This window comes from Aspergillus viridinutans, assembly GCF_018404265.1.
Source record: "Aspergillus viridinutans IFM 47045 DNA, scaffold_4, whole genome shotgun sequence".
NCBI classification, from domain to species: Eukaryota; Fungi; Ascomycota; class Eurotiomycetes; order Eurotiales; family Aspergillaceae; genus Aspergillus; species Aspergillus viridinutans.
The window spans coordinates 511,941-528,160 of NW_025091220.1; the positions used below are offsets into that span (position 1 = coordinate 511,941).

Below are 16,220 nucleotides of genomic sequence, written 5' to 3' on the forward strand. Positions count from 1 at the left end.
CCCTAAAGGAGCCACTCATCAAGCTACTGAGTATAAACAGTTATGATATTGGTTCAGAGTGAAGCGGAGGAATCAATATGTGAGAACACTGTTGCCCACTGAGTCTTGCATAGCTTCTGCTGACCAAAAATCTTGTGAGACATATACCTGACATCAATCTAATTACTTTTCTGGTAGTGATAAGGAGACTATAAGGCTACAAGAACAGCCAGGGCAGATATCAGCTGTATGGTTGCCGTATAGGATAAAATAGACAGGACCATACTGTGATTCATGGGGCAGAGAAAGATGAACAATGCACAGAAGAGCATCGTGGTCTATTAACAACAGATGATAATTTCATACATGAGCTATGAAAGAAGAGGATCAACTTCGATAGCTGAATTCTGTGTAACAAAGGCATACGGCAGAATGACTTCTGCTATCTTCCAGATGGCTTTATTAGCCCTGTCGACATACTCGGACGATATACATGCACACTCCCTGAAAGAAAGAGACTGGAGGGAAGAATTGTTAGCTTGTGGCCGGAGTTGCGAGAAGAAGGACCAACTACTGGAAAGGGTGTGGCCTCGAGTGAGAAACTTACTTGCAAGTTTGACAGATTTCTGACCCATTCAAAGCCCTCATCACAGGAGCTGTCTGGCAACTGCTTACCTTTTTGCTCATCTATTGGATGGCTTAGTAAACGGTGACAATTCTCCAACCAGAGAACTTCGAGCTTCGCACCAGGTGCCAGTCTCTGCCCTTGTATCGCTGCATCGTCTTTTCCCTTTTGAACGCCTCCAAGCCAATTCAAAAACTCCGGCTGGGCACCACGGCAGGTCCTCAGCTTCAAGACTCTCAGCCTAGGATTCTTCCCCACAAGCATCGCCAACTGCCATGGCGTGATGCCTGATCGTTCCAATATCAGAGTATCAAGGCCGGTGATCCCTATGTCCTTGGGGTTCCCTATGCCCGCGAGTAAGTTCCAAGCAGTGCTACCCGGCGCAGGATAATACCAAGCGGTTGGCCTCATCGGCCCGTCGCGGATGTGTGGATGCTCGAAACGCAGTGCCAGATAGCGCAGCGCGTGTCTACATCTGTTCCCGAGCGCTTTTGCTCCATCGACATCAAGATCGTAGGCCATGAACTCAAGCTTGACCAACGAAGGCCCGTATCGATCCATCAGTCGCGCGAGAACTTTGTTCTGTGCTTGTACCGTCTGCTCCTGAGCGTCTTGTGGGCTTATGTCCTGCTTTCTTTGCAGCTTGCATTTAGCATGTGGCTTTCCGTCCAATCCTTGCTTTGCATAGATGCCTGGTTGGATCACGGAAATTGTATAGTCACTCCTCGAACCATCGTTCTCATGAGACGAAGAAAGTTGATCGGGTGTAGCCCAGCCTGCCTGAAGTAGAGAGATCATGGAATGGACTCGCTTTTCGAACACTCCGACTCGAAGACGTCTCAGGCAAAGGGCGTGAGACTTGAAATTCGCGCGAGATGTTCCTCCAAAGGCGAGGAGAGACTCAAAAGGTAGGTACGCCAGGATGGAGAGAAGTACCTCTAATGGTAGGAGACTGATCTTGTCCGACATATTGAACCAGAGTATTCTCGACGCCGTCAACTAACACTGCTTGCAATTCCTGAACTCGTCGCCGTCCCACGTCTAACCCGGTTTCGTTGTTTGTTCCTTCAGCAGAAGCAATATAGTGGCAACGGCTGAAGCACAGAATGATTGCTCCAAGAAATGTTGGTTAGGCGTAAAGACGAGGAGCATCTATTGCCTATGTACACAATGTGATGTTCAGCATACGGTTGTTGAACAAACTGAGGATTTCAAGATCAATATGTTGTTCAAAAAAAAAAAAAAAAAGAAAGAAAGAAAGAGAAAAGATGATGCCTCAATCAAAAATCAAACAAAAATGCCTTCGACTTCATGTAGACGTCTGGCTTACCTAGAGGAGCCTGATCTTAGTGCTCGACGCGGTATAGTGGAAGCGATGCGAGTGAAGGCCTTGGTAAAGCTCCTGCGTTTCTATCTTTGGCGTATTATCATGGCACAGATGATGATGGCTTGTGAGGTATTTTCACTGAGCCGAGTGAGCAAAATTTGGGAATTTGTTCAGTATTGTAAGTGACCAAAAGTTGAACCTCCAAGCTGTATCAATGTGCACTGCTCCTGTTTATTGCAACTCAACTACAGCAGGAACTTTCCAACCTTCTCACTCAATCACCCCTTTCATTTCTCTGGAGTAATACGGTTCTCCTGCCTTGTTCTTCTCCATCAATATTCAATCCTGATGATATATTCTCCGAGGAATCCTTGACTTTGAGGTTGTCCAGGAATGTGCCAAATAAGACAAAGAATGATGACAGTCTGTATAAGGCAACAACGGAACAATGTGCCTTAGGCGAGGCAACCAAGGCCATGCAAGTTGGCATCAATCTTGATAGACGCTTCAATTTTGGAACTCTCTCTCGCTTATATATGGGATTATGTGGCAGTTGGCAGCACACCATGGTCGCGCTTCAACCGGCTACGTATTTTTCCACATGGAAAGGGATGTATAGTGCGGAAAACAGGAGAACAAAGCAGACAATAACAACGATGCTGTTGTATGACCGTCTGGCATAACACTGCACACGCTGTTTAGACCTAGGATAAGCATGTGGGTGCTTACAGACCCCTTGCAATAAGTTATCAAAGAGAATGCAAGAGCAAACAATGACTGTCAACTTGGCCGAATAGAATTGAGTGTAAGCACCTGGATCCTGTGTTCCATGTTTATTCTGGATTTCATTTTCCTAAAAAAACCATCCCCGGGACCTGGTTCTATGCTTTTGATTCTGCCACGAAGTCTAAAGCCCAAGTAGGGCAAGCCATTTGCTGCGCAGAAATGCGGCACAGCGATCAACGCTTAGCACGCTAACTGGAATTGTGGTTAGAGTTACTAGAAAGGCAACAAAGAACACACAAGCGTGGTCAGCCTTCCCCAACGGACAAATCGCTCAGTATTGGTTGTGGGTTGTGACAGATATCTGAATCATGCATAGCCCTTTTGTGTTCTTCCGTCAATCGTCGACACGGATCCGATCATCTGCTCCATGGGCATACCAATGATATCAAGGGACCGGATTCAAACTGCATGCCCGGTGCGACTCCGACCCAGGCTGTCGGCTCCATATACCCAATCGAAACACTAGCATCCTGCGGCTTGGTCGGCGACGCGACCAAGGGGATTTTAGTCGTCATTGGGATATTCACAGTGCCCAGATCAAATGACTACAGCTGCCAGGGTTCCCTAGACTACTGCCTGACATCCGCTAGTCTACTGGTCGCAAATCGCAATTGAGTAACTTGGCAGTAAATCAGGCATCTGCTAGTTGAATTCACCAAGTCTGTTGCTCTTTCTTGGTGGTGCTTGATTGAGCAGTTTTTGGTATCGTCGCTGCCGAATGATTCTGCCGTGCCAGTGCCATACTCTGAGGGATACTCCCTGCAATAAGAACGTTGTCACACGTGTTGGCTGTGATTCGCAAAGGGGGAAAAAGCAATTACACCCGAAACCACGGCAAGAATGCGTCCAAATCCTCTGAGACACGTCAAATCGTCGTCAGACACCCCCTTGCCTCTTGTTGAAACGGCCAAATAATCGTACGATAAGGTGCTCTTTGTAACTAGTGAAATTGTATGTGCACTTTCCCTGTTCAGCTTCAAATGCTTCGTACTGCCTTCGAGCCGTAATATACAACAAGAAACACGATTGACCGCTCTATCCATGAACCCTGAACGTACGACCGCTAGCCGTCTTTCGCTCCCGCTCCTCGTTTTCAGGTCGAGCTCTGTTGAGGACTGTTATTGTTAGCAACGAACTAGGCCGCGGTATCCATTGCGACTCACCTTGGAGGAAGTCTGCTGTCCTCTTACGCATTCTAGTGTGAATATATGCCTATACAGAGTCAGTGCATTGGAGAAGGGAAACAATGACATCATTGAAGCCTACCTTGGACGCCTTGATGTGGTAATGGAAATAGTCACGGAAGGTTTGGATGTGAGAGATATTTTCGTAGCGTCGCTGAGGAGTCAGGTGTCGAGGGAAAAGGACTATGAGCTGTCAGTCAAGGCTCGCGACATAGGCCGTTAACGAGATTTGCTTACCGAAAGTGACATAACTCATTTTACCGTCCCCAGCTGTCTGCAGACCAGGGACCCCCTGAAGCTCCAGCGGAGGGTCGCTGCGGAAGAGCACTTGGGGCGCATTCTGCAACGTCACCACACGTCTTCTCGCATCGACAAACTCCTGTAAGAAGACTTTGCCAAAGATACGATCCGTCTCTTCGCGGAAAACAGTGCTAAAGATCACTGTGACCCGGTCATGACTGGCCTTGATGTAGATTGCTTCCTCTTCCCGGTAATGAATTGCCATCAACTCCCCACCTTCCTTGATCCCCTGGGGTGCGGACTCCGACGTGTATCTAGATGCCTCCTCTGACAGCTTCGCGAATTCGTCGAATGCCCTTTCGAACGGAGCAGCCATGGCGTTACGCTTCAGCAATGCAAGCCGCATGATGAGCTCGTCCCGAGCTTCCTGCTCTGCGGGCAGGTTCTCCAAGTCAATCTGTACCGAAAAGTCATAGCCAGGCTCTGGTGTAACGATGTAGGGACCATATTCTCTTTCCAGTACCTCTTGGGCACCGTATTGAACCAGCTCTTTGAAGCATTTCACGTGGATGGAGATAAGGATCTTGGTCTTCGACTCCGGCGTCGACAGGTGGAAGGTCACTCCGTCAAAGTCAGAAACAACTTGGTCAATTGAAACCGGCGCGCCTCTATTGCAACAAGCAGAAAATTCAATTCGTTAGCTGATGTTGTAAAGGCCGGGACCTGCGTATACCAAAGGAGGCGGGGAGGGGACAGCTATACCCGGAGAACCGCTCCGTCAGGAGGTTCTGAATGAGAACGTTCTGATAATCAAGCAAAAGCATGACGACAGACTGTGTATCGCAGCTCAATCAATTCCGATAGAAAAGATAGTATCTGTTAGGCACCTGTAAATAGCCAACCAAGTTGATGTCGGATCGATTGGGTGCCTGAGGGGGGAATGACGGCAGGCGGTGGGGATTTGTCCGGGGTGGTTGTTCTCGCCGCCCGTAGTTTTTTTCTGGCGCATTTTGGCCTATCGATAGCAGTCAGTCTCGGAGCTTGTAAATTTTCCTTGCTGTCGACTTGGGCATTCCAACGATGGTGAAATCATATTTGTATGTGCAGTCTTGTTCGGCAAATTTGTGCATGGTGGAATCTTGAACGTGAGGCTAATTTTTGTAGGAAATTCGAGCATTCGAATACCTTCGGGCTCGTTTCGTCGGGTTCGTCGAATGCGATTTGGACCCGAGACGATGACCTCGCCGGTACTGCGCGCCGCACAGGCGCCGGAAGGGCCATTGTTGGTGCCGGTGAGCAGGTTCTGTGCTGGGACGTCAAGAAAGGCGACTTACTTGGACGGTGGCGCGACACATCCTGCAAAGCGCAGGTGACCGTGATCACTCAAAGTAAGACCGATGAGGACGTTTTCGCTGTCGGGTAGGTCTTTTTCCTTTTATCAGAGATGGGACATTCATCTGCTTGGTGCTTACATTCAGGATCGGTTCTATTTAGGTACGATGATGGAAGTATTCGTATCTGGGACTCGAGAACAGCGACCGTGATCATTTCGTTCAACGGCCACAAATCGGCCGTTACTCAACTCGCATTCGATGCTGCCGGTGTCCGCGTTGCTAGTGGCTCGAAGGACACGGATATCATTGTGTGGGACTTGCTAGCGGAAGTTGGGCTTTTCAAGCTGCGCGGACACACCGACCAAGTCACCTCGCTCCATTTCCTCAATCTGTCTTCCGAATTGCTACAAGCCGCTGGACTGAGCGAACACGCGGGATTTTTGCTCACTACCGGCAAGGACTCCTTAATCAAGGTCTGGGATCTGGCTACGCAACACTGTATTGAGACACATGTGGCCCAATCGAACGGCGAGTGTTGGAGCTTGGGCCTCTCCCCCGATCAAAGCGGCTGTATCACCGCAGGAAACGATGGAGAACTCAAGGTCTGGTCGATTGACGAAAGCGCTATGCTCGAGATCTCGCGAGAAAAAGTTGGTTCTGAAGGTCGCAAAATCCTGACGGACAGAGGGACGCTTTATCGGAACGGCAAGGATCGAACGATTGGTATCAGCTTCCACCCGCGCGCTGACTATGTGGGCTTCCACGGCTCGGAGAAGGCAATAGAAATTTGGCGCATTCGCTCAGCGACGGAGGTACAAAAGAGCTTGGCCAGAAAGCGCAAGAGGAGAAAGGAGAAGGAAGCTCAGCGGGCTGCAGACAAGGAAGGGGCAGTGGCAGAAGTTGACAATGAGAAGGTCGACGATATTTCCTCTGCGCCGGTCACGGAAGTCTTTGTCCCTCATGTCATTGTTCGCACTGGCGGCAAGGTCCGTTCCTTCGACTGGATTCGAACAAAAGCTACAGGTAATCTCCAGCTTTTGGCTTCGACTACGAACAACCAGTTGGAATCGTACAGCGTTATCACTGCGAATAAGAAGAAGGATGATGATGACTCCGACTACAACCGCAACCTGGCTGTTGATATCCCGGGTCACCGTACCGACATCAGATCTATTGCCCTGAGTTCCGACGACCGAATGCTGGCTTCTGCCTCCAACGGCAGCTTGAAGATTTGGAACGTTCGTACGCAGAGCTGCCTGCGTACCTTGGAGTGCGGCTATTCCCTGTGCTCTGCCTTCCTCCCCGGTGACAAGATCGTTGTGGTGGGTAATAAGAACGGCGAACTGGAAGTTTTTGACATTGCATCCTCGACCCTGTTGGATACGATCAAGGCACACGAAGGACCAGTCTGGTCTCTGCACGTCCATCCCGATGGCAAATCGATGGTTAGTGGTAGTGCTGACAAGTCCGCGAAGTTTTGGAATTTCCAGGTTGTCCAGGAAGAAATCCCCGGCACCAAACGAACTACACCACGCCTCAAATTGGTACATACAAGAACCCTGAAAGTTGCGGATGACATCCTCAGTCTTCGCTTCTCACCTGACGCTCGGTTGCTTGCAGTCGCCCTCTTAGACAACACCGTCAAGGTCTTCTTTACCGACTCTCTAAAACTCTTCCTCAACCTTTATGGCCACAAGCTTCCTGTCCTCAATATGGACATCTCCTATGACAGCAAGCTCATTGTTACTTGTTCCGCGGACAAGACAGTTCGACTATGGGGTCTGGACTTTGGTGATTGCCACAAAGCACTCCTGGCCCATGAGGACAGTATCATGGCCGTCGCTTTCGTTCCTACCAACAAGGAGGGCAACGGCCACAACTTCTTCAGCGCGAGCAAGGACCGTGTCATCAAATATTGGGATGGTGACAAATTCGAGCACATTCAGAAACTCCAAGGCCATCACGGTGAAATTTGGGCTCTGACTATCAGCCATTCCGGCGATTTCATAGTCAGCGCTAGCCACGACAAGAGCATTCGCATTTGGCAACAGACAGATGAGCAGCTCTTCTTGGAAGAAGAGCGCGAGAAAGAGCTTGAAGAAATGTATGATAACACTCTGACGGCGTCTCTTGAGCAGGATGAGGATGGAGACGGAGAGAAGGCCGAGGCAGTCGATGCTGGGAAGCAGACCACCGAAACGCTCATGGCCGGAGAAAAGATCATGGAGGCTCTGGATTTGGGTATTGCAGACCTCGAGGTGATGCGGCAATGGCGCGCCGTCAAAGCTACCCAGCCAAACGCGGCACCGCCGGCTCGCAACCCTCTATACATGGCACTGGGTAACATCTCAGCCGAGCAGCATGTGCTTAGTGTGGTTCAGAGGATCCCTGCCGCGGCACTCCAGGATGCTTTGCTCGTTCTGCCGTTCTCCAAAGTCCCTGCGCTTTTCACTTTCCTCAATATCTGGGCCAACCGAAGCTGGAATATTCCTCTCACGTGCCGTGTTCTGTTCTTCATGCTGAAGACGCACCATCGTCAGATTATTGCCAGCAAGATGATGCGACCTATGCTGGATAGTATCCGGTCAACCCTGCGTCGAGTCCTCACCCGTCAAAAAGACGAGATGGGCTTCAACCTTTCTGCTTTGCAGATCATAGGCCAGCAAGTGCGGGAAGCGAGCACCAAGGACTACGTCGATGAGGAAACGTGGGAGCAGGAGCACCCACAGGTGACGGGGACAGGCAAGAAGCGGGCATTTGTCCAAATTGCGTCTTAAGGGCTTACTCAATCTACGAGCATGTATTTTTTATCGGTGCATATATGGCGTTGTGATTGTTTACACTATGTTGGTCGAGGTCGGCTACGAAAGTTCTATATCCTTGGAGTTTCGAGAAGGGCAAAAAGTTGGTCAGTTAATAGAGTATCTTGATTTCTAGACATATATATTCTGAGTCTGTACCATGAAGATATTCGATTCCGACATATAAATGCAGTTGCACAAGTGCAAAAAGACCGAGCTTTCGCAATCAAGCGAAGAGTAGTTTAACCTGTCACTTCAAGCAGTCAGCACAATCCATCATCGGAGGCAGTAACTGAGACGCTGAGGGCAATGCCACGACGGTCCAAAACCCCATACCGCATGCCTCCCACGAACAAGAAAGACACAAGCGAAGCAAAAAAGCCCAAATCATCAACCCGAAACTCCACTCAGCAGAACCATTATAAGCACCGACGACAAGGGAGACCCCAATTTTGATATGGTAATCTCCTCAAGTCATACCTCTTCCGGCTCTTCCTAAAAGTATCGGTTCAAGAAAATGTTCTCATCATCTAGGAGAAGGTTGTGATTGGGCTTTGTTTGCTTTTCGAGCTTGTTCTTGTTCGAGATGGGCTTCGGTTGGAGTTGGGTGGGATAAGAGTATTGCATACCAATTCTGTTTAGCTGTAAGTTGTTCTGTGTCTCAAGTTGTTGGAATGGGAGCTGCAGAAATTGTACAGCTTTCTTTGATGTCAAGAGCGAAGCTTGATAACCACGAGGAAAGAAGAAAAAGTGGAAGAAAATCGTCGTTGACCAGGAAAATTCAACTGCCAAGGATCGTTGTGGGGAGCATATCTAATCACGTGATTATTACTGGCATGCATAGACGCTTGAAGACAAAGATATTGCAAAGTGCAACTATTAACAGTTTAAAAGCTACATGGTTGGAATAGTGGCGTAAGTTCTTAAATCGTGCTCGACTGGACAAATAATTTATTGACATTTATCCTCGATCGAAGTCTATATTATCAAGTTAAAAGTATGGAGTCGTTTCTCGTAGAGATCATCATATCATACAGTTTATCAGATCAATGTGTGCAATTGACTCATGAGTCCTGCTTCATCATTCCACAGTTTGAACAAGTCCACCACTCCGTTTCCATGAATGTGCCGCATGTTTGACAGATCCAGCCTAAGGGCCGCTTGGCGATACTGCTGTCAAGAGCAGCGAGGGTTTCCACGGCCCTTGTTCGGTTCTTAAGAACAGTCTGACTGGCAGATTGGCTTATCGGGCGCTTCTTCTTGTTGCGATTGTCTGTGCTGCAAGGACCTGTGGTTGGCGGTCCAGATAATGATCTAGTAGCTGAGGGTCGTGGGCGTTCCGAGGCACAAGCATCACAGCACAGGAAGTTGGCTGGGTTCTCAAGAGTGCAGGTAGGGCATGTCCAGGGTTGTTCGTAAGAGGTATTATCATAGGTGAGATCAATCGAGTCTCGCGGCTGAGTCGAGGTACTAGGTTTGGTGTTTTCTGGTACTGGAGGAGGAGAAAGAGCTGATCGAGGCCCGGCAGGGATTTCCTGGGAAGGAGGAATGTAAGAAGGCCCATACCTCTCCCTTTCTTCTTGCTGTATCAAATCAATGAAAGCTTCCATGATAGCCCGTTCGTTTGCATCGTCTTCTTCGGCTTTCGTGCGAAACCCATTCCTAGAGGCTTCATCTGCAAGCTCAATGCTGTTGTCTGCCCCGGAGGCACAGCCTTTGGTCACGTCGATACGCCTCTGCGCGGCATCAGCAATGACTCTGCGCATATCTGTTCCCCGCAATACCGGGGAACCGCCAAGCCGCTGCCCTGATCCTGCTGCAAGGGCCCGTCTCCGCTCTGCAGCCGCTCTGGCTACACGGCGCGCCTCGTCTATTGGCATGTTCCGACCACCCAAGCGTTTACCTTGGGAGAGGAAACCCTCTCCGGTGTAGCCTTTAATGACTAGCTCTTCATGCTCATCACGTAACTGGTTCCATAAGGCGTGGAAATGCTGATTATGTGGTCCATGTACAATATGGCAGAGCCTGGATATGTCAATGAACGAGTTCTCTGGAATCTGAGCATCAACTTACTCGTGCAGCATCGTGTCAACTACTTGCTCTAAAGGTAGGAATTGACGCTCGTCGGAGGGGTATCGCAAACGGAGGCATATTTTCTGGCCCGCGTTGACATTCAAGCCCAAGAGATTTCGTTGCTGTGGGTAGAATTCACACAGTGTTCCTACCCTCCAAGCCCTCTGACGCATAATTGGCTTGACTAGGGAAGCGATCTTCCGGAGCATCAACAAAGCCTCTGCTTCTCTGGGCCGGTGTTTGTCATGTTGGTACTCGGAGACCAGTGGGTCTAGTTCGCGCATATTGATGGCCGTGAATAAAACTGAGTCGATTTGAAGAAAATCTGAGGAAGATATTGGAAAAAGAGGATGTGGCAACGATACTGTTTGAGTTCTGAAGCTGGTTCAAAGAGGATATATGCCAAGCTGGCAATGATTGCCATATACCTCTCTCTGCGCCAGCAGATGAAAGATATCCGTCAGGCGCGGGCGTACAAGCCTGTCCAAAATGGCAGCATGAGTTCCCCTGTCCCAAAGAGATGTCAAGGAGGAATATATTTTTGCCACATTCTATGTATTCCAGTAGACTCCAGGATAGTGTAACAACGTCGAAGGGCCTTGCTACTTCATTCTTTGGATTGATAATCAGCGGAAGACATTAGAATCATGCTGCCTTCAACGATAATCACGTGCAAGGTTCACACCCTTCCCCTGAGGCCAAGAAGTGGCTGTCAGGCATCACAGAACCAAGTGAGGCCTGTTGGACGCTCCTGAAGAAATAAATGGCCAACCAAGGGCTGGGAAGTTGTGGCAATTTTGATGCATAAAGCAGCTGCTTAGATGTACTACTGAGGCTAGTACAGATATGGACTAGTTTACATGGAGTCAAGACTATGTGATTATTAAAGAACGTAGGTGGGGATCAATGCATCCTGCAACATTTCACAGTAAACCACTTAATAAATAACATGAAGATATCAGAATCATCTGGATATTCTCTGGTACAGATAGCAACTTTATATTAAGTAATTTTGAGACTCAAAGCTACAGTTGACATCCTTATCCTTATCCTGGGCTGTGGAGTATATCATGCTCATGTGACTAGTTGACATACATTTACTGCACTTATCAGTGGAACTTTTTCGCCTTTATCAACCTCTGTGGCATCAAGCATTTCGCTTCTGATTTTAAATTCCAATCAAGATGACGAGCGATGACCAGTTCTTCTTCGATTATGTGAGTTACTTGGTCCAACTTACTGCCAGTCACAAGACTTACAAGATGCTTCAACCTCCAGCTTGCCTCGATTCCGCATGACGTAAGAAGATACTCGCTCGAGGTCGCAGATTCTATCGACCGGCAAGTCGATCACATCGCTACAGTGATTCGCGATACACTCTCACATCAATCATGGCTCCCTCCTGCGATGCGACCTTCTCCCAAGACATGTCCAGGCTTCCATGCTGCGCGGTCGCAGTCTTTCACTGATCGCGCGTATGACTGGATGATCCGAAATCGAGCATGGAGCGCTGCTTTAATCGCATTTATTGGGACAACCAGCGTCCTGTATTTTGGGAGTAGCAAGCTACATGGACGCCGGCGGAAGGCAAGGAGGGCTGGAAATGGTGCTCGAAAGGAGATAGTGGGTATGTTACTGAGGTGGGAATCCGTACGGGTTGTCCATGAGGGCTAACTACTTGGTCAGTTGTCGCCGGGTCTCCCCATGAACCGATGACCAGAGCGATCGCCACTGATTTAGAGCGTCGAGGCTATATTGTGTTTATTACTGTCACGTCAGCTCAAGAGGAACAGCTGGTTCGGTCGGAAAACCGAATGGACATCCGAGCCCTTTGGCTTGATCTCACAGCAGTGAGCCTCCATTCCGCATTACAGAAGACGAACTATTGCTGACCTTGTTAAAGACTCCTTCGCCTTCTGAGATTCACCCCTCTCTGCGTGACATACATTCCCTCATCACACAGCCGCAATGGCCGATGCCTGGCGTACCTCCCCATACCTGCCAGCTAAGCGGCATTATCCTGGTCCCATCTCCTAATTATACAACTGGCCCGGTCGCCACTATTCCACCATCAGCCTGGGCCGATACCATTAATACTCGACTTCTTTCTCCTATACTAACCACTCAGATCTTCCTGCCTCTCCTTACTCTTCGCAGCACGAATAGCACTATCCTCGTACTCTACCCCTCTATATCGTCGTCGCTTTCAGCACCATTTGCCTGTCCTGAAGTCACTACTGCCCGTGCTTTGTCAGGATTCGCGACCTCTCTACGGACAGAGTTGCGGTTCTTGCAGCATAAGAACATTGATGTTGTGGAGTTGAAGCTTGGCAACGTCGACCTCGGCCCCCAGTTCCGCGACGCGCAGAGTCATGTCACTGGGACTGAGGTTCTCGCATGGAGCGCACAGCAACGGTCACTCTATGGGCCCCAGTACCTTTCGAGCATCGAACAGCGGCCCGTGGCATCTGCAGGGCCCAGCACGGTGCGAGGCTCACCTGCCAGAACGCTCCACTACGCGGTATTGGATGCACTGGAGCCAGCATCAAAGGATATTTTTGGAAGAAAATTGCCCAAGAAGCGGGTCATATACGCTGGCCGAGGCGCGAGGTCGTATAGCATTATTGGCGAGTGGGTTCCCGCCGGCCTGGTAGGATGGATGATGGGCCTCCGAGGTGGGCACCCTACAACGTCGGACAGTGCCAGCAATAGCAGCAGTGAGACTGGCTGGGAAAAAGTCAATGATGCGCGGTAATCTTTCTGCCTATTTTTGGTTATGATTTGGATACTGACCCCCACTGACATGCCTTGATCTGTCAAATTCCATCTCCTCTCTATTCTGTCGCAACGGACATCTCATGAAAAAGAATACTCAATTGCATATCAACTAGTATTGGATCGCAGCGTGCACAGATATATGCTCATTATTATTACGTATTATCCTATATAAACACCACATAGTGTCTCGACTAAACTCCGACATGCCGCATCTCAGGAACGTCCTCCTTGTCGTAGACCGACCTCTTGATCTTTCCATGGGTAAGCCTCCGCCTCAACCAAATTGCAGCCCACGACAGAATGAAAAGGACCAGGATCGCAGCAAAGATCCCAAAGCAGTACGCAGTCACGCGACCACTATGCTCGCCATTCGGCCCGGGATTCAAGAACGAGTAGGTGTAGAATCGTTGAGTGTGGTAGGTCAAGTACGCGAGCGAGACATACAGCAGGAGAATCAGCACCAGGACCGGAAGCGCCAGAAGCGAATGCGGGTTCGTGGTGGGGAGGATGATTTCCAGCAGGGCCCAGAGGGAATTGAGGCCGTGCTGCGAGATCTACAGCACATCATTCATAGCGTTAGCGACACTCGATACTCACTTTGCGACTTTTACTTTGTGTGTTCAAACATGGACAGCGTCACATACATTCGACCAAGCCTCAAAAGTCTGCGTATACCACGGCGGCTTAAACAGAATCGCCCAGAACACGATCGTCACGAGAAACGGGAAGGTAGTGACGGTCGCATAGAAGAGCGCATGCAGGGCGCGCAGCGCACGAGGCAGTCTGTCGAAGAGCACGGAGCGCCCTGTGCGTGCGTAACATGCCGTATGGATCGCCGCGACGAGATAATAGAAGCCCAGCCCCCAGTACGTGAGCCAGGTGAAGTAGCTGAAGCTCTGGCCGATTGCGTCGGAGTTGCCGTGAGTGCCGTCCCAGCCCCAGATGAAAAAGATGGTGACGAAGATGTAGAGGGCGATTAGGGCGCGGAGGACTGCGAAGGGGAATGGGGAGAGGAGCCAGGAGGTTTCGTAGCAGTGGCGGGAGTCGAGGGAGGAGTTGACGCTGAAGGAGGGCTTGGATAGCTTCATGTTGGCGACGGCGGCGGCGGCAGTGATGCGCGCATGAGAATAGGATTTTGTGGGGGAAGAAGGTGGGAAAGGAGTGGAATAAGAGTTATCTAACGGTCATACTGGGTTTATTCAAGAAAATTCCTGCTAGGGAGGTTCAGACTTCAAAGGCTGAGCTAAATTTTGTTCGGTATTTCTAGTAGTGTTTTTGTCAGTTGCCTTGGGATCAAGCCATCTACAAACGTAGCGGTAAGCCTGCGCTGTGGATACGTGGATTGAACCTAAGCGATGGGTCATGGAGACTAGAACTTGACTATTTTAGTGTAGAGACTCCATACGCAGACTCGGCTGTGATCCGACTGTGGTCCATTGGTTTAGATGAACGAGGCTTGGTTTCGTCCCATGGACACCCAAAAAGGTTTTGGTACTATTGAGGCACATTGGCGGTGATAGATCAATTTCTCCTTAGTAACAAAGTGACATTGGAGGCAATGTGGAGCGAACTGGTCTTGAATCGCTGGACGGACGGACGGACGGACGACCAATCCCAAGTCCACGGGTCAGAAGACAGAAAAAGCAATCACGGCCGAGGAAGAGATGAAGATGAGCCGCTCTATGACAGTGCGGATGGAGTTTTAAAATACGAAGATTTCTCAATGGAATTGAAAAGACGCTAATCGAATCGAAGATACACGAGACTTGCGCTCCCTGCCCTAGAGGCCTGGACGATCTGAAGATGAATGGTACCTGATAGACTACGCCGCAATATTATTAATTGTAGCCATCATGTTAAACTTTGTGGAGATACAGATTGACTTTTGGTGTCTACAGTGGCATGTCAAATGTTTGAATCCAGTGGTATTTACCGCTAGCCTAATTAGGGACTCCCTACTCTACTACTAAGTTTTATCTTTAAAAACCTCACCAAATTAATTAACCTCATGGCGCCCTGCAAAGAATTATCRCCCCAGATGCAATCAGAACATCCATGGGGTCCATARTATTAGGGGGAGTTGTTCTAGGATTCATAGAAAATCTATTAGGATTCCTAATCAGGCTAGCGGTAAATACGCTGGATTCAAACATTTGACATGCCACTGTACCTCAGCAGTCATGGGGCCTGTATCTGAGCCTGAAGAATGAGGCACCAACGCGATCTTACCTTTGGTTATGCTCAAGCTGGGTCTTTATGGTTGGGTAAATGGAACTGTTGTCATTCTCCATGGAAGCATCCATTGATTTGCGTGTTTGATGGGAGAGGTCTCATACAAAATATACCCCCTCGCTCTCTTTCTCCACGGCGAGTTGGCGCCTTGCTCAGAGAGAGAGAGGCAAGACAATGGAGGCGAAGTGCATATAAAGGGAAATAAGCGCCCCAGCGGCAGTGCTGGAGTATCTTGATTGTTGACCTCGCCTACCTCTGTACAAACGGTAACCAAGTATATATATAATACCTCACGGTTTGCACCAGACGCTGCTCTGGTAGTGATAGTCTCGAATACTCCAAACAAGGATATTGGTTGAGGCTTTCCAAATGACTGGAGCGGGAGACAGCTGTACATCGCGAGGTGCAATTTTCAGAAGCCGCAATCTCACATACTTTTTATTAGTGGGTGTCCTTGATGCGCTGGGTTAGATCGCCTTTAGAACACCTTTAACATGATATCATACCAGTAGCACATTGACATGACAATCCAACATAGAGCCTATAACAGTGTACTATTACTATCTATGCTGACTTAAACCATCCTAAAGGATAATATCCTAGTGTTTCCTCTGGACTATTAGTGAAATCTTAAAGACTAGAAGATCAAGACAGGAGTTGACTGAAGTATATCTAGTGATAACTACATACTCAGTGGGACACATCCACTCCGTGTAGATGAATTAAGTTAGTAACTACGGGCAAATGCCCAATAAGAGGTTATTATTCATTATTGCAAAGCAGCACTTTGATAAATGTCTCAGATGGTAATAAAAGGCGACGGAATTATAGTACTTCATTTAAATAGCTCCAAAAGCCAAC

At 48.9% G+C, this 16,220-nt stretch overlaps 6 protein-coding genes across 6 annotated transcripts; 2 read left to right on the top strand and 4 right to left on the bottom strand.

The window, feature by feature from the left end:
* Nucleotides 1-350: 350 nt before the first annotated feature.
* Nucleotides 351-1,573, bottom strand: Aspvir_006194 (F-box protein; the record flags this gene model as incomplete). Its single annotated transcript, XM_043269400.1, has 2 exons — nucleotides 351-497; nucleotides 587-1,573. 2 exons carry the CDS (start codon nucleotides 1,571-1,573, stop codon nucleotides 351-353), a joined length of 1,134 nt encoding a protein of 377 aa, XP_043125335.1.
* A 2,179-nt stretch (nucleotides 1,574-3,752) lies between these two features.
* Aspvir_006195 (actin-related protein 2/3 complex subunit 2) lies at nucleotides 3,753-4,965 on the bottom strand (the record flags this gene model as incomplete). Its single annotated transcript, XM_043269401.1, has 5 exons — nucleotides 3,753-3,832; nucleotides 3,881-3,929; nucleotides 3,984-4,084; nucleotides 4,139-4,809; nucleotides 4,904-4,965. The coding sequence occupies 5 exons, from the start codon at nucleotides 4,963-4,965 to the stop codon at nucleotides 3,753-3,755; spliced, it is 963 nt and encodes a 320-aa protein (XP_043125336.1).
* A 256-nt stretch (nucleotides 4,966-5,221) lies between these two features.
* Aspvir_006196 (snoRNA-binding rRNA-processing protein DIP2) lies at nucleotides 5,222-8,252 on the top strand (the record flags this gene model as incomplete). The annotated part of the gene is made up of 3 exons (XM_043269402.1): nucleotides 5,222-5,238; nucleotides 5,306-5,560; nucleotides 5,636-8,252. 3 exons carry the CDS (start codon nucleotides 5,222-5,224, stop codon nucleotides 8,250-8,252), a joined length of 2,889 nt encoding a protein of 962 aa, XP_043125337.1.
* Nucleotides 8,253-9,340: 1,088 nt separating this feature from the next.
* On the bottom strand, nucleotides 9,341-10,633 carry Aspvir_006197 (metalloendopeptidase WSS1; the record flags this gene model as incomplete). The annotated part of the gene is made up of 2 exons (XM_043269403.1): nucleotides 9,341-10,301; nucleotides 10,350-10,633. 2 exons carry the CDS (start codon nucleotides 10,631-10,633, stop codon nucleotides 9,341-9,343), a joined length of 1,245 nt encoding a protein of 414 aa, XP_043125338.1.
* A 900-nt stretch (nucleotides 10,634-11,533) lies between these two features.
* Nucleotides 11,534-13,104, top strand: Aspvir_006198 (DUF1776 domain-containing protein; the record flags this gene model as incomplete). The annotated part of the gene is made up of 4 exons (XM_043269404.1): nucleotides 11,534-11,566; nucleotides 11,628-11,976; nucleotides 12,036-12,199; nucleotides 12,253-13,104. 4 exons carry the CDS (start codon nucleotides 11,534-11,536, stop codon nucleotides 13,102-13,104), a joined length of 1,398 nt encoding a protein of 465 aa, XP_043125339.1.
* A 214-nt stretch (nucleotides 13,105-13,318) lies between these two features.
* Nucleotides 13,319-14,215, bottom strand: Aspvir_006199 (uncharacterized protein; the record flags this gene model as incomplete). The annotated part of the gene is made up of 2 exons (XM_043269405.1): nucleotides 13,319-13,681; nucleotides 13,772-14,215. The coding sequence occupies 2 exons, from the start codon at nucleotides 14,213-14,215 to the stop codon at nucleotides 13,319-13,321; spliced, it is 807 nt and encodes a 268-aa protein (XP_043125340.1).
* Nucleotides 14,216-16,220: the final 2,005 nt, after the last annotated feature.